Source organism: Etheostoma cragini, chromosome 14, assembly GCF_013103735.1.
Source record: "Etheostoma cragini isolate CJK2018 chromosome 14, CSU_Ecrag_1.0, whole genome shotgun sequence".
Classification (NCBI taxonomy): Eukaryota; Metazoa; Chordata; class Actinopteri; order Perciformes; family Percidae; genus Etheostoma; species Etheostoma cragini.
The window spans coordinates 2981558-2998932 of NC_048420.1; the positions used below are offsets into that span (position 1 = coordinate 2981558).

General features: G+C 40.1%; 2 protein-coding genes across 8 annotated transcripts in view; one reads left to right on the plus strand and one right to left on the minus strand.

The window, feature by feature from the left end:
- Positions 1-1035: 1035 nt before the first annotated feature.
- On the minus strand, positions 1036-4457 carry c14h5orf49 (chromosome 14 C5orf49 homolog). The gene is made up of 3 exons (XM_034891932.1): positions 4194-4457; positions 3403-3519; positions 1036-1260 (listed from the first exon to the last, which is right to left on the minus strand). Exons 1-3 carry the CDS (start codon positions 4302-4304, stop codon positions 1081-1083), a joined length of 408 nt encoding a protein of 135 aa, XP_034747823.1. The 5' UTR covers positions 4305-4457; the 3' UTR covers positions 1036-1080.
- A 5416-nt stretch (positions 4458-9873) lies between these two features.
- LOC117957010 (triple functional domain protein-like) overlaps positions 9874-17375 on the plus strand; it is an 83644-nt gene continuing 76142 nt past the window's right edge. For 2 of the 7 annotated variants that reach the window (XM_034892511.1, XM_034892519.1), the window contains exon 1: positions 9880-10202. In XM_034892511.1, coding sequence (XP_034748402.1) covers positions 10133-10202 — 70 coding nt within the window. In that variant the 5' untranslated portion in view covers positions 9880-10132. Of the gene's footprint in view, positions 10203-17375 lie in introns of all 7 variants that reach the window. The other 5 variants (XR_004659419.1, XM_034892517.1, XM_034892513.1 and 2 more) reach the window with 5 other exon arrangements.

Consider the following 17375-nt stretch of genomic DNA (forward strand, 5'->3'; position numbering starts at 1 on the left):
TTTGTAATGGTGTAACTATCACATTTATTAATATACCCTCTCACTTACGAATACCCATTGTCCCTGTTCTATGCAGATGAATCTGCTGTTTGAGGTGTGAAACCATTGTTCGGCTTTTGTGACCACATACTAATTTACAAGACATTCGCATTTTTCTCAACTATTTTTCTATTTCCTTTTCAAATGCCATCTCCTTTCTGTATTAGCTCCTAATCCTCTTCAATAAACACTGCAGTTTGAATACCAAAATAGATTGGTAAAATACTGTATAATTTCCAAGAATAGTCAATTTCTGCCAGAGTACAAAGGCAGAAGCAAATGAGAGCTGTCTGTGCTAAAAACAAATCCTATTATGTAGGAGTCTCAGCTGCGTGGGTTCAGAATTTATACACAAAAAGACTCCAAGAACTTGCAAATCAAAGAGGTAAGTTATGCAGAGAAAGAGGTACATTTTCATAAAGCCGGGGTGACAAAAAATCAACTGCCAAGGGAGATCAAATACAGTATATGAATGATTGTGGGTTTGGTTTGAAGCAACTCTGAAACTTCTGCAGTTTTGAATTAATCTCAGTCGCTCTTTCAGTAGTAAGTGGCAGGCTCAATAGAGAAGTCGGTATGGAAGTCAGTTTAAGATCTCACATTAGGCCTGTCATCCAGAACATTCATTCTCTTGATAAAAGCAACCATTAGACTGAAGGCAGAAAGATGAATAACAAGTCAGATCTTTGATATCATGTGCAATATCCAGCTGCAATAACTGGAACACACTGTTGGACCGTCCTTTGAATAACCCTCATACTGGTGGAGTGATTTCAGCCATAGACAATGTAGCATCCTCAGTCCCCATCTTCATATTTTGATGTATTCTTTAAGGTGTTTTGACAGAAAATATTTCACTTAAAGTAACAATTTGTATTGCTAATGATGACTAGACTACAATAATGCACCATGATCACACGCCATCTGATTAAATGATGGTTGAAATGGATGATATGTTTTTTTTTTTTTTACTTTGGACCCATCATGTACAATCTACACGCTACAACACCAGTTTATTCTTTTAACAATGAGAACAAAAACTCAATTAGGGACCACCGATCCGTATCCTTCTGCCACATTCCGGATGATTCCATTTTTCATGAAAAATTCTGCTTTTATGCAAGCCACGCGCGAGTGCTGCCGGCTTGTTTGGTAGGTGGGGGGAACAGGACGGCGGCCGTATTCCGCAGAGGAGCGCACCGGTATGGCTCTGGACTTCTCCTGCGGTTGAGCAAAGGCAAAGAGGGACAGGATAAAGAAAGACTAGCCATTATCCTGTTTGGGTTGAATAAATTTGGTATGGATTCCTGTTTCATCATCGTCTTTATAATTGTCTTCTCAGTTTCATTTTGTCTCTTCATTGCCACTACATGTATTAGGGTACAATATTGGCAGGAGTGAAAAGTAACTAATTAAATTAATAGCTTACACCATGATATTATATTAGGAAAAGTCCATGTTTTTGCCCGGGGCACTTTTGAACGGTGGCAGCCTCTGACTTTAGGGAGGTCAGGGTAACTAGTCCCAGTCCCTAGACTCAGTTCCTGCTTCTGGCTGCAGCAGCTTCCCTCCTAGGTTTGCTAATTTCTTAACCCTTAGTAAAAACCGGAACACACACACACAAAAAAAAACACTGCCATTATCCTCTGAATGTATTTATACAATAAAATGTTTATAAAATGTGAATCTTGGCCCAGAAATGTAATTCAGCAAGAGCTGTCACAAACTCTGACAGCCAACCTCTCAACTCGCTGTAATTACAAGCTCAGCGGTGTGTGTGTCGCTGCTCTGTTCACCCCCCCCCCCTCCCCTCTCTGCTTTCAGTGACCCAGAAACTCACTCAGTGAGCTAGTTTTCTCGACATGAATAATTCCTCCATGGAGATGCAATGGCTTCAAAAGGAGCCATAAAACAATGTCATAAAACTCAGATGTAAATATATGTCAGTTACCGCGTGGTTAAATAAAAATGTACAGACTTATAAGTATGGAACATTTTTAAATCTATGCTCTTTCAGAAGCGACACATTCTCATAATATACTGACATTTCCATCTACTCCAAAGGCCATATTGCCAACATCATATAAAGCTTCTGTTTGCAAATTGCAATTGCTTATAATGGTGGTCAGTGCTATAGGCAATGTCCACTGATGTCATTACTGGATAAATAATAATGAACAGTAATTCATACGTTTAAAGGTCCCATGGCATGACAATTTCACTTTGTGAGGTCTAGCCAGCCGGCCTACGGTCCCCCAGTGGCTAGAAATGGCGATATGTGTGAACCGAGCCCTGGGTGTCTTGCTCTGCCTTTGAGAAACTGCAAGATCAGATGGGCCGATCTGGAATCTGCTCCTTATGAGGTCACAAGGGGCAAGGTTACCTCCCCTTTCTCTGCTTTGCCTGTCCAGAGAATTTGGCCCACCCATGACAGAGAGAGAGACATCATGGCTTTCAAACGAGCAAAGTGGCAGTTGGTCAAAGCCACACCCACAGCCTCCACCTTGCACCCCCCCCCCCCCCCCCCCCCCCCCCCCCCCCTCTTTCCTCCTCAAAAGCTACAGACTCAGAAATGGCTCATACTAAGGAAAGGTCATTGTGGGACTGGCTCTAGTGACTGGAATTCTGCACCAAGGCTGAATTTTTGAAAAGAGACTTCAGATATTTTATAAGGGGACCACAAAGGTCTAGAGGAGACTTCAGATCCAGTTTTAAGGGACCACTATGGCCTCTATAAAAGAGACTTCAGATACAGTATTAGGGGAGCACTACGGGGTACATAAAAGAGACTTCAGATACAGTATTAGGGGACCCCTAAGGCCTATATAAAAGAGACTTCAGATAAAACATTAGGGAACCACTAAGGTCTATATAAAAGACCTTAGGCCATTTGCTGCATTTCTTCCCCCTCTCTCACCCCCGCCCCCCTTTCCTGACTACGGCTATCCTGTCTATTAATGGCTAGAATATATGGCTAATAAAATTAGAGTTAAGCCACAGAGCGATTTTTTATGATCTATAATAGACTTTAGCTGCTCAAGATGACATTTACTTTGGATTTTAGGTGCTACAGTATTATCCAAAGAAAAAAAATATAATAATATTAAAATCCAGGACAGAGTTTGGATTACAAAAGGATGTAAAATATGTCAGATCCTTGATTTGTACAAAACAAGTATACATTTAGAGACAATTTCCCACAATTCCTAGCGAGTCTAAGTTCTTGAAGACATTAGACTCGTTAGGAATATATCGTTATAGGGGAGATATTATATTGCTGAGGTCAGGATAGCCACACTGGTCCGATTCATTCAACTCCAGGTTGAGCTCATCCAAAGATAGCAACTAAAGAGTGGTCACTACCTCCTCATATATGTCCAGTCCTCTTCCTTTAAAGTGTTTTCTGTCATCTCGCTGCAGTCTCATGTCATACCCCTCATCCTGTTGGAACACTTGGTCGTACGTGAACACTTCTGGGACCTATGGAGAGACAGCGAACCAGAGTTTATCATTCAAAGCCAGTCCTTAAACCGAAGCTGGTCATTTTATGCCATTTTGGGGAATCACAACAACCCCTTCTTAAAAGGGGTCACACAAAAACAAACAGCAGTGGATTCCAATTTCCTATTCATATGTTTGGCTGTGATACTGTCACATTATGATTCATCTAAAACAGTATTTCTAACTAGCTTACGCTAGCTGCCTAGCTTTAGCAGTGAGATTATGTAAGCACAGCTGGCAGTCATGTAAAGTATCAAATAGCAACCATAAACTGTATATAAAGTGGCTTTAATATGTTAACACACCCATGATTAAAAGTTGATTAAAAGAGGAATAAATAACCTCTTTTGGAAGTTGATCTTAATGCCTTAATTAAAAAAATGTAGGACAATGCAACCATTTAAGGACACCATTTTTTTTTATGAATGAATAATGTATTCATTATCAGTTCCCTTGGCCTTTGGAATTAAAATGTATTAATTTAAAAAAAAATTGAATTAAGGCATAAAGAACAATTTCCAAAAAAATGCTTTTTTATTCCTCTTTTTAATCAACTTTAGCATGTGTGTAAACTTATTCTAGCCACCGTACATTGATATTTTCAATATATATTCCGCCATATATACAGTCTATGATAGCAAACCGTTATTTACCGTTGAGTCTTTGTTAAAGTACGAATTTCCTTCCTTTCGTCGTGGTGGGATGTAACTATATGCAGACAGTATAGAAAGTGGTTTGGTCTGTGCCTCGAGTAATACGTCCATCTTTTTGGCGAAAACCACTCGGTAAAGGTAAGGTAATGCTAAGTTAAGTTAAAAGTGTTGTAAAACTTCAGAAGACTAACGCTAAACACCCAAGCTTGACTAGCGTTAGCGTGCTAGCTACGCAGAACCGTGCGGAACGCTGGCTGGAGTTTGTGGTTGCTAGGATACTGATTGTTTGAACTTTTGACAAACGTGCTGCCTTCACAAGCTCTTTCTTTTGCGTGTACTTTAGAGTTTCAAGGTGCTAAACATTGTGTTTTGTTTCGAAGAGCTATGTCAACTAACTCAATGCCTTTTTTATGTGGACTAGGCCTAATAATACCAGTGTCCTCTAAACAAAGTTGTTATAAATGATATGTAATTTTAGTATACCCGCGTGACGCATTATGATGTAGGACCATACCTGCGTTGTTATCTAATTGACTTTGAGGGAACATTATCCTCCTGTTTTTTATCCTCTAAATACATGTATGCGGATTTTTTCCTTCGGTCTGCTCATTGGTTTTAAATGATCAAATTTCAACTGATTTAGCTGAAAGCCACAATTTACTACATGACCTGGTGGGAAATCGTTACTAATGCACCCTTTCTGTGGAGACCAAGAGCTATTTTGGCTGCAGGAAAATAAGGAAAAAAACCACAGCTATTATATTAGCTTATTAAGTTAATTGTTGGAACTGGCTCGCTTTTACCATCCATTATTGATAAAACATCCATTTTACTTTCACTTGGCAACTCAGGGGAGGCTTATAAGATGATTCCTACATTTCAATTAGTAGCCTATAGGCTATAGATAGCTTATGTTACTGGTTTATGAGTCACTATGTCACAACCCTGATGAGTGACTACGCATACCATAGTTCTTTATGTGCATTTTTTTTTTTTTTTAAACAGCCTGTTGTAGCTGGTGTATTTACAGACCAGCCCGTCTCCTACCTATATCCAGACCCTTACATATATCATAGTTACAGTCAGAATGCTTCTACTGAAAGGAAAATTTGCATTGCAACCCATGCATTGTCTGTTAGCTGACACACTTTTGAATTATTGCTACATGACTGTTGAGAGTCAACAATGGATTGAAAATGAACTTATAGCACATCATTGCAATAGTGTCTCCCTTTATGCTGATAACACTCATCAATTCAAGGTCCTTTGAAGGTCTTTCCCTTGCATCTGCTGTGGAACTCTGGCAGCAGAATCAATTTATAACGCTAGACAGACTATGCCTTAAGCGCAGTGTGGAATGTGTGTTCAGTTATAGTTGACCAAAAAGTCCAATTGCTGGGGCTTCAGATAAACTGTAAATAGCCTCCCAGTCCCTCAGCAGTATGTAAAGATACAGATGGTGCACATCAAGTTAATCTTGGAGAATTGAGCCCGATGGGGAGACATAAAAAGTAGCTACAAAACAGCTTCTGTAAAACCAGTTTATTTGTAATGATGTATCCTTAAATTAATAGTATACAATTTTGGGAACTGGCCTATTTGCTTTCTTGTGAAAAGTTAGAGGAAAAGATTGAAATGTCTTTTTTATATCTTTTAAATATGAAGCTACAGCCAGGAGACAGCTAGCATGGCTTGATGTAAAGACTTGAAACAGGTGGAAACAGCCTACCTAGTAGCTCTGTCCAAGAGTTAGTTTTTGTGGGTTAGCTGCAGAATTCTTTCTTGATCTGGCTCAGGAACTTCATGGGGTCTCTGCTGGTTGCCTATAGCACTCTCACAATGATGACAAGACTCCAGAAAGTCACTTTACCAGGCAAGGCAATAAGCCCGCACATTACCCCCATAAAACCTCACATTATACTTTGCTTTCCTAACAAAATAGAAACACAATACAGTAGTGGTCCTCCTGGGAAGATTTTGTTAATGTCTTTCAGAGCAAGAAGTTCCCCCTTGTTGTCAGTCTTTAGTCTGAGTCCATTAAGAAGATTATGGCCGTAGACACACCTTATCTTGTGTGTGTGTGTGTGTGTGTGTGCCTACTTGCATGCGTGCGTGCATGTCAGCCAGTCCCACATGTTCTCTCCTTCCACATATTATAGCGAAGCAGGGAGTGGCAATAAGAGGACCCCTCACTGTAACCACACACACACACACACACACACACACACACACACAGACACACACACAGAACCACAATAGAAAGCCTTGAACCTCTGGCAGCAGGGGAGCACAGATTTTGATAAAACTGCCAAAGATTCTCCGGCGGAGTTCAAGAAGTTTCCGACAACAAGGGAGGGACAGAAGGACAGAAGGACAGAAGGACAGAAGGGATAGGCCTATATGGACACACACACAGAGAGAGAGAGAGAGAGAGAGGCATGATCCCCACCTGTGTTCATTCATTTGAGAGGTTGTCCCAGAGCACAGGAGTAATTACTGCTGACATTTCAGAGGGATATTTGGCAGGAGTCACTGTGGAATTTTAAACCACCTGAGGGCAGTCATTCAAAGGTCCTGAGTTATTAAAGGAAGATTCCAGTGTTACTGAGCCTTGTTTTATCTGTATATTTTCTCCACTGCTTCAGATGATGTTTTATTAATGCGGGGTTGACTGTCTTCTTTGTATCATTCAAAGTAGCGGGGAATATTTGAACGACAAAAGTCTTCATCATATAAAACCAGGCATACAGCATCAGCTGATAATGAAGATTCCCTGCACAAAGAGCAGTGACTGATTAAGGTCATACCTACTGTAAACAACACAACCACTAATCCAACTAACCTGGACAACAAATTACTCACAAAATACCAACGGAAAAATAATGATGACAGTCAGGTATCCATGTACAACCAATACAACATTATGGTAAAAAGCAACACAGTTTGACTTACGTAAGGCTTATTAAGGCCCTGGATACCTATTTTCTGAATTAGCATCTTACTCCTTACTTTATATTTTCTTGACGTTGTAGAAGCATTTTGCTCAAAACTAATACATCTCATTCTTCCCCTACCCAGCACTACATAATGTTCCTCTGTGGAGGACCGCCGGTCGAACACTAGTATCAGCCTCCCCTCTGCTGGGCATGACAAGTAATACATCAGCACATGGAAGAAACTCATTTTCCGAACATATCACCATACACAGTCAAAGCAATAAAACATATGGTACTATGTGTATCTATGTGTATCTATGAAGTCTTGATAAGCAGTGATGCCAATGAAGTTTAATAAAAAATTCCTAAACTTTATGCTGTATTCAACAGTAGTTGAGTTGAGAGTTGAGAGTTCTACTAACTCAATGCAGATGCTTTAAAGCAAGAAAAAGAAATAACACATTAGTCCTTTTACAAATGAAAAATGTATATACAAAATACATAGATATTGCTATGTAACTGACATAGAGTTACTTTGCTAACTCAATGACTCTTCTCTAGTTGTGATACTGCTATATACTACTAGTTCAACATTATTTCATAAGTGTCACATATACGTGTATATATACTGTATATACTGTATATATATCCTAAATGTTGGGCTGAAAAAATCTGCACAAAGAAAGGGTAACCTGACCTTAGATGGGTTTACACGCTGCCTCACCTGGTTATATTGTTCTGTAATCTTTGTCAGTATGTATTCTTATCTTATCTTGTGACTCTTGCTATATGGCAAGAGTCTTCTTGCCATATAGCTGGCAAGAAGACTCTTTTCTGATATGTATTATTTTCTGTTGCTGCTAACATGGGCATCTGATTCATGCTTTTGAACCACCTGATATTTTACTACCATTGTCAAACATGACCATGGGTCCATTAAATGAAATCTTGTTAAGTGCGTTGTTCAGCTATAATGACCTGTGAGCATCTGTATCATTATGGTTGAAAAAATGTTTTCCCCCTAAATGAAGATAAAATAAAGATTTCTTTTTTTCCAACATTGTTATATAAATGATTAACTTGCATTGAAATATCGCCATTGATAGGATTGGGGTGGTCTGCACTTCTCCACTGTCTACAATGAATATGTTACAGCTAAGAGATGTGAATAGGACAATATGATGGCATCTCATTGATATATCCATCTAGCGTCTGTCTGTCTAGTGTCTTGCTGTGATGCTTTCAGTACTAGCTATGACCTTCTGGTCAGTCCAAGGAAATATTTACTTGACATTAATTCAGGAGGCCCTGGCTATGGCCACTCAGACGTTGTGGGTTTTGATCATCAGTGAGTTAGTAATAATCCACAAGTAAGCAGAAGCGTTCTCCTGCTAATCTTAAATGCTGTTTAAAGCACGAAAGGCGGCAGCGTAAATCCTGCTCTGACCCGGGCACAGAGCTTCAATCAGTGTCAATCACTTGGAAGTATTGAACCTATCGACGCCCCGTGAACCCCCCAAGCCCTGCACAAACCTTTCGAGTTTCATCTTTTGCTGATTGGGACTCATGGAGACCCAACGTGTAAAAATGCACATTTTGTTTGAATGATGTGTCATATGAGATGTGTATATTAGTTGTAATCTACCCTCGTTAAACTAAATGGAGTAAAGAAATGCAGAATAAAATAGTCGAGTGCAACAAGATGGCATTGTGTTGTCCTTTTATAAACGGGATTAAACAACATTTGAGCTCAGTTACATTTTATTTGGATTATTTCAAAATGTCTATTATTAGGCTACATGGTTTATTTGTATTTATATTTTATTATTCATTTCATAATGCTTTTTTAAAACTAGACCCATTCTTTCGGAGATTGTGTGTTATTTAATAATAATGATGTAAACTGATTATTGATATAATATTTGAAATTACAAATTGTTTGTAAGCTCATCACTACACACAGGTCTGAAAAGCGCACACATTCACTCAGGACATACGTACTTTGGTCCGTACGGGGATTTGAACCGGCGACCCTCGGGTTCCCAACCAAACACGCTGCTGACTCAGCTAATGACCCTCTCAAAGACCACTGAGAAGGCTGCAGTGTTTCTAAAACAAGGTGAAGACTGGCACAATACACTTAAATCAGGATCTTATAAATTATGAACACAAGTTTCTTATTTAGGCCAATATTGTTACTGGAAAGAGACTATTAACAGACGCAGTAGTTCCAGTCTAAACCAGCAGATGGGAGCAGTAACACAGCGATCACAGCATGGAGAAAAGAATGCCATGACAGAACCTCAATTAAAACAGCTGATCTCTTCTGCTTTGATTGTTTCCGGGAGGTTATACCAATCACTAAACTCCTACCTTTAAGCATGGGTAAAGTAACAATCACCTGTTTTTTTATGGAGAGATCACAGACACAACCAATAATAGCCTACATGAATCATAGTTTGTTAAATTTCTCCAAACTTGGTAATTTCCCAACGATGTGTGTCGCATAATTGGGCTAGATTTGACAGCTCAAATTACACATAAGCCTGTAAACCTATCGTTAAACCGTTCAAATAACGGTCACCTCGTTTTAACTTGTGTAGTTTTCATAACTCGTTGGTTTTACATGTCGTATAACTGTATGTTGAACACACGCGCAAACGGTGACCGCAGTCGTTCCTTGATGACCCACCGTCTGCTCATTTCCGAAGGCTTACGGAGATTCACCGAGCAGCGACCCGGCCCCTCCCGCCCCCCTCCTCCGCGCTCCAGCTACTCTCCCCTCGGCTCCACTCCGAGGAGGAACCCGGTGCCCCCGGCTGATCGTTTCCAATTACGTTACCCCAAGATGGAGGTTTGCAGCGCTTACAAGTCACCGTAACCGCCCGTGTGTCTTTAATGGCGCTTTTGTCGGGACAGAAGTGATTTTGTTCCAGCTTTTGTCGATTTTTTGGGGGGATATACTTTGGAGATACTGAGCTCCAGGTTCGGGTTGTGGCAGCCATGAGCTCCGGGGAAGGAGCGGAGGAGACGACGAAGGACGCAAGCGACATAGCGGCGTTCTTCAAAACCGGTAAGCCCAAAATTGAGTAGGAGAGGTCAGACTGAGCTCCACTGAGAGCTGCTCCTCTTGGTCCAGCTCCGTGAGGGACATTGTTCCCGTCCGTGTTGACTGTTTTAGGGGGTCATAAAGTGAAGTATAGTAAAGGCTTTAGCCGATTAATTTTTTAACTATTGTTATAAACGAAGTGTACAACAAATAGCAACGAGCAGCACATTTGTGCAAATCTCAGGAAATGTGTTTCATGGATACATTTCTCTAACTACATAATCAAATAGCCCATCCACACTGTGTAGCCAGGCAACGTTAGCCAGTCCGCTAATTGTCCGAGTTCCATATTCGGACAAGTCTCATAGATTTGTCAGTGGTGGGCTAGCTTTCCGTGTACTTTTCTTAAAATGCATTATTATACGTTTTCCTTTTCCACCCAGGCACAATAAAACTTCGTTATACAACTGCCTGCTGTCAAAATGAAGCTGTGGAATGTAAGTTTGACCCAGAAACATTGACTGTTAAATGTAACAATAAAGGAACGGGGACCGCAAAGGTAGCGTTAGCTATGTTTTTCATCCACCTAATGCCCGACATAATTGGATAAAAGCGACTTTTTGTTATTGAGATAATACACAGTTAAAATGGCATATGGATGATATTTTTGTAGAAATCCTGTGGCGAGAGTTTAGACTTTGCTGAAACAAGAAAAGAAGCAGGTCAAGGCTGTCCGATAATGGACTAATGTGTTAATAAATAGTTTTAACATTAGCCTATAAGCTAGGGATTCATGAATCAGATTGGGTGAATCCTGTCTGCTTGGTTAGCTAACAAATGCTAGCTAGTTTAGCATTGCTAGCTTGCGATGCCATTGAGTTGACAAAGCTCGCGTGTATCCAAACAACTAATTGATGTATTAAAGTACAAACATATAAAGTGTTCGACTTTTTTGAATCTCCTATTCCGTTTACTCATTGTTTGCTGTTTTTTGTGCTGTCATAAAATAGCACAACTGTGGAAGCTATGTAAACAATACATGGCGTGGCACGTATAGCCTGGGTGTGCACTGTGCAAGATAAGCTAGCTGTGCAACATTGCTATCAAGGCCAAAATGCTGGCTGTTATTAATAACGCGGTCTGTTGGTGGTTAGCTCACTAGAATGCCAGTGACACTGATTTACACATGAACTGTTTCTTTTAGACATTATAATGCTGCCCAGAGATTGCTAACATTAGCAAAGGAGGCTAATTAATCAGCAAGGACTGTGACTTGAAGTCCTAACAGGGGCCTACAGTGATTTCACAGGCTGCAACAATGGCTCATAAACTGGATTCCAGGGGTCCTGGCAAAGAGGAAAAGGGTCAGAGAAATATATGGTTACGTTTTATTCTACCCAGCAGTCTTTGAATAGTGAAACCATGTGTAAGAATATGTTATTTTCTATTAACTTACATGCCCCTAATGATACAATTGGTACAAAGATTAATAACATATTTGTAATTGGAGTTTCCTGGGATACAGTTGAATGAAATGGGTGGTCCATGAGCTTATGGACTGCCCTGGCATATGCCAGTTAACCCTCGAGCTAGGTTTAGTGTATACAAGCAGTGTAGTAGATCCAATGCCTGATGTCATTTCTGCCAGTGTCGTCATCTTTCTCCACTCACAGTTTACTGTTTATGTGAAGTTTAAAACAAGTCTGTTCGTGAACCAGTATCAGCTTGTGTAATATATGTGTAGCGTAGTTGCAAGTTGCATTTTTTTCTGGTGAAAGGTGCATGTGCGTCTAAACTGTAGCATGTGAGAAATGAAAGCAGATAATAGTAATGCACTGTATGTACTGTTCACAAGTCAATCACTGGCTGTTCTATTGTCATGTGTATGTGTAGGGCCTTTGTGATGATTTTGCAGTAGGCCTATAGTTGGATGGGTGTAAACAAGGAGGAAACTGCAGAGTATTGACACCCAGCCTCTGGCTCCTGTGGTTTTGTGTCTAGTGAAATGATAAGCCACAGAGGGAAGTTCAGTATCAGCATTGAGCTGATGTGATTGTTTCCTTTTAAGGGAGAAAGAGGCAAACGGCACACTGTAACTAAGTTTTAACCACACTTCAGCTGCAGCCATTCTGCCTCATTGTCAATTAGATCTGTTGCTAATTTGTTGCATAATTAACATGTTTGGATATGCCTCCTTTTCTTATTACCACAAGATAATTTGCTGCAGTTTTTTTGTTGTCTTTTCGAAATAGCTCTCTTTACCAAAAGCGCACTTAAATCACATATTCACTTTATCTGTTTTTTTGTTTGAGAGATGCAATGACAGAATGACTTTTTGTGGAACTTGCATTTTTTTCTAGCGGTGTTGAGTGAGACTGCTACTTCAGAATTAATAGAAGAGATATTGTACGTACAATGTAAACAAATCTGTCTGATTTTGACAAAAACACACTTGACGGAATATGTATGAACATTTCTTGCCGCTATCTGCATCCGGCGTTAAAATCACTATAATATTTTAGCAATGATTATCAAATAAGCCTCCGTTAAAGTTCCGGTCCGTATTCTTAATCGCCATAGTAATAGGCAGAGAATGAAGTCCTGCCTACATTTAAGCACTTCACCCAACCTCACCTATCTCTGATGTTAGCCAGGATTTTTTTCTTAAACTTGACAGTTACCAAACCTAGTGTATCTTATTGGGATCTACATCTTTGTGTACTTAAAGCTAAACATAGCTCACTGGCACTCGACTGTTATGATTCAACGTGTATGGACAATGCTCTCATAAGGTGCTTTCTTAGTCTAATTACCATTTTATATTAAGAATACTTTAGGAGAATGTGTTTTTTTTTTCCTCAAACCACAAACTTCTAAAGCTACACTTGACACTGATTGCGAGGTATGTGGGAATCATTGTGCTGCAGTCACAAACAGTTGGTCTTAATGTTAACCCAAGTGATTTTAAGGTGGTAGGCTACTGCTGATTTGTGCTTATTGCTAGATGCTGCTTCAGTGTTGTTGTACTCCCCCCAGAGGGCCTGGCACCATCAATAGTGTGCTTATGTCACAGAGTGCAACAGGACAGTAATTGACAAGACCACCTACAGTAGGAGATAATAACTAAACCGACATTTACTGTAAACATAAGATTGGATTTGTCCACCAAAACACTTATTTGTTTTTTTTCTTCAACATGCAAACCATGTCCATTATCCTCTGTCTCCAAACAATCTGTAGAGCCACTGTAATACCTTTAGTGACACCTTTCTGCACCTTTATGAGCATTGTCTACTTCATATTTTAATCTCCATCTCACATTATAGTCTCCAGTTCTGGAAGATGTCTCTGAATCTCCTCGGGCTCAGAATACATTTGTACTTGTTGACGCTCTTGTCATCTCAGTAGTGAAACCAGTAGTATAAACCACTACAGGCCCGAGTATAGATAGTCTACCAATGGCCATGTACAGGAAGCACTTAAAAGGTTTGAGTGTCACATTCTGTCTCCCTTGCTCTTTGTTTTTCTCATGAACTCCCTCCTTATAGATCTGGGAATCTTGTTTTGACATGCACAGGTTTGAGTGTCTTGCCACAGGCTATGCATTTCCATCCCCATCTCTTTTGCCATCCTTCAGCATTTGGTCTCTTTGTCTTACCCATGTCCTCCCTTTTTGCTTTCTTCCCTATTCTCTGTTTGACTGCCTGCTGTCTGGGTGTTCATTCGCCAATGTCTGTTCCATGTTTTCCTCCCTCCCTCATTCTTGTTGCGTCGCGTTGGGCCTCACTGTCCTAATGCAAAATGACAACTATTAAAAAAAAATGAGCTTTCCCCCCGTGTCTTTCTCCTCTGCCTTCCAGACTGGAATTAATACCTAGGCCTCAGAGCTCCGAAACGGGGAGTTTTGTTGTGGCATGTTGTCAATCCTCAAATAATTCCACGCTGAACATATACTTGGCTACACTGGTGACTAAGTTGCGGATTTAGCATTGAATTCACACAGTTATTACTTGTTGGTAGTGTATGGTATTGTTCATAGTGGGGGGGGGGGAAACACACTGCCGGCCTTTTTGTGAATGAATGTTCAGAGGCGGCAACATGAGGTTGGTTTGTATGTTTGAATGAGCATTGGTGTGTACGTGTGTTTGTGCAAGAAAGAGAGTGAAACAGACAAGGAGGGGAGAGAGAAATCTGATCCAGAGCTCATATTTATGACTCAGGCCCATTCACCCAGGATGAGGTGTACACACACACACACACACGCACACGCACACACACACGTGCGCACACTCACTCTAATGGATATTGATTCAGGAGATGGAGACTGATTGAGCTCCCTCAGTAAAGGTTTCCTCAAGGCTTAAAGCTGCCAAGTCAGACACAGAGCAGAAGCTAAAGCCTAATGCTATACGCAGCAGATTTATTTCATCATCCCGTGTTTATGGGATGGAAGTGAGCAGAGGATTGTTGCATCACATCACAGATCAATGCAAATGAATGACTGAAGGCTAGCTTTGTTGTCGCTTTGTTTCGCTCTTTCTTTTTTTTTTACTTACTTGACAGGTTGTTTAGAACCTGTAATTATAGCGGAACAGCCACCTAGTATGAAAACCTGGTACATGAGAGCCTGACTTTAGCCCCTAGTATGAACCACACCCCCAAGACACTGGATCCTACATATCCTACAGTGCAATTTGATAGCACCTGGTGGCATCATCAGGGTTATTTTTTTTCTGACTTTTTGAAGCTCCCTTCAGATTCATAGAAGACAACCGACTGAATGGTACTCGTCATCAAAACTGAACCGTGTAAAATCAGTGGAGTGTCTCCCCAAATCAAATTTACTTCATCACATTGATTCAAAAAATCATATAAACATTTAATATAGCCATGAAGCAGTTCTCTTTTTATTTTTAAAGATTATTTTTGGGGCATTTTTGGCCTTTACTTTTGACAGGACAGCTGAAGACGTGAAAGGGGATAGGGAGGCGGGGTGTCAATGACATGCAGCGAAGGTTCGGGGTCGAACCCAAGCCCGCTGCGTCAAGGATTAAACCTTTCTAAATGGACGCCCGCTCCACCAACCGAGCTATCGGTCGACTGCCATGAAGCCGTTTTGCTTATTGATATGCAACTTAGGTGACAGTTTTCTAACAAGCCCAGAGATATTAAAGGGCTAGATAGATAAGGATACACTCATCTGAAATGCCAAATCGGTATTTGTACAGATGCTGACTTTATTAGGCGATCAGGTATTGGCCATGACTTTCCAAATCTACAATAAATAAAGTGTCTTGGTCAGTGTCCTTACATCAATGCAGAGTTTCCACCATCAGTTAAATCATAATTATTTATATAACAAATGAGCAGAATTTAGCCGAAAAAAGCGAGAACAGAGAGTCGGCTTTTGTGATAGGCAGCCGCTGTACTGTCTGAATTGCTTTTCTCACACAAGCTATTTCTCTGATTTGCCGTTCCCGCTAACCCCGGCCCTGTCTCCTCCATCTCGTCTTCTCACTGTATGGTTAAGGTCACAGCGTACTGCATCCACACCAGTAGCGAGTGCAATTTTTATTCATACACGCATGCTCAGCTGCAGAATATCAGGTACCTCACACACCTCTAAGTAACTGTGCTATTGTGCAAAAGAGAGGAGAGAACATAATAAATGGAAGCCAGCTGGAGGGAAAGATGATGGTTACGAGATTTTAGCCTTCTATTCAGCCAGGCAGCTGCAATCAAAAGCAAAAGGATGGCTGTGTAAAAAGCTTCTTAGAAAGGGGTGGAGATTAAGATACAACTTTGGCATAAAAAATACTCAAAGCGTTGCCTTTTATTGTGGCATTAAAAATGGGAGGTTTCAGTTAGAAAGGCATTCATCCCTTAGAATGAAGCACAAATATAACACTGAACAGATGGTAACAAGTTGGGTAGTGCAGGTACCTGGAAACCATTTGTGGCTTAGACCATCATGTCCATAATAACAGCTTATATATGTCGGCAGAGAAAATGGTAGAAAAAGCAGAAAAATTGGTAAGTGAATAGATTTTTTTGTTGTTGAAATTGCTCTCATTTTCCCATGAGTAGCTGTGTGAATACGTAGTGGTTCTCATCCCTAATAACAGGTGCAAGCACACTACATTTTAAAGGCAGATTACAGCTAGCCTAGCAAGCCACTACTTGAATTTTCATCTATTTTAAGGCCATGACAGTGTGATCAAAGTTTTAATTAATCATTAGCATTCAACAGCTCCAATCTCTTGGTTCAATGACAAGAATGACATGGCAGATCAGGATTCGTGCATGGGGCCTATGACATGCTTGATTCAAAATGACAGAAGCTGCCCACTCATAGCATTTAGTGTAATTTTTGGAACCTGTACTGCTTTCAGACTAGGCTAATGCAGTCACAGCACAGACGTGCTACAAGCTACTCTTTACTGTTGCTGGTCTCTACTTACTCTAGAAAACATCCAACATTGTAACCTATATTTAACAGAACTAAGAAAAAGCATAATAGTCTTCTTTTAATGTAAATTGTACAACATTGATTACAGTTCTTTTTAAATGTTAAGCCAGGTCATGTCTGTGTTCAGTTGACTTTACATGGAAAAATCTTGGATAGCCCTCATGTTGTCCTTTTATCAATGTTCTACTACCCAAAATAACATGATTGATTCCACACAATGCTCTTTGGCAAGTACAGATCTCTACTTTCTTTCATTTTGGGGCGTCTTATTCAATTTTATAGCATTTGAAAAAAGTGTTTTTGAAATAGTATTGAGTAAAAGTTGACATATTCCAGTCTGTGATTATCCATCAACATCCATTCCTTTCATTTTAGTCCAAATAATTCCTAATTTCTGATTTTCTAACTCAAACATTAGGTATCATTTCCTATAAATGAGGTTTATTGACTATACATTCCAAAAATAACTGTAAAACTAAAGTAAATAAATTAGTGTTACGTAGCGTTGAAAACATAAAAAAAAAAAGTGACAAACATTAAAAAAGTGTTAACAAAAGTGTTGATTTTCAATTCTGACAAGAAGACAACACAAGGGTTACTCAGTTTCTGTGTTAAACCTGATGCCAAGTTCGCACAATCCATCCTCTTGCTCAAGGCCTTTGCGCATCTGTGTATTGTATCCCAGGCTAGTAAGGACTGGTCATCCGGGGATGTATTCCTGTGTGCAA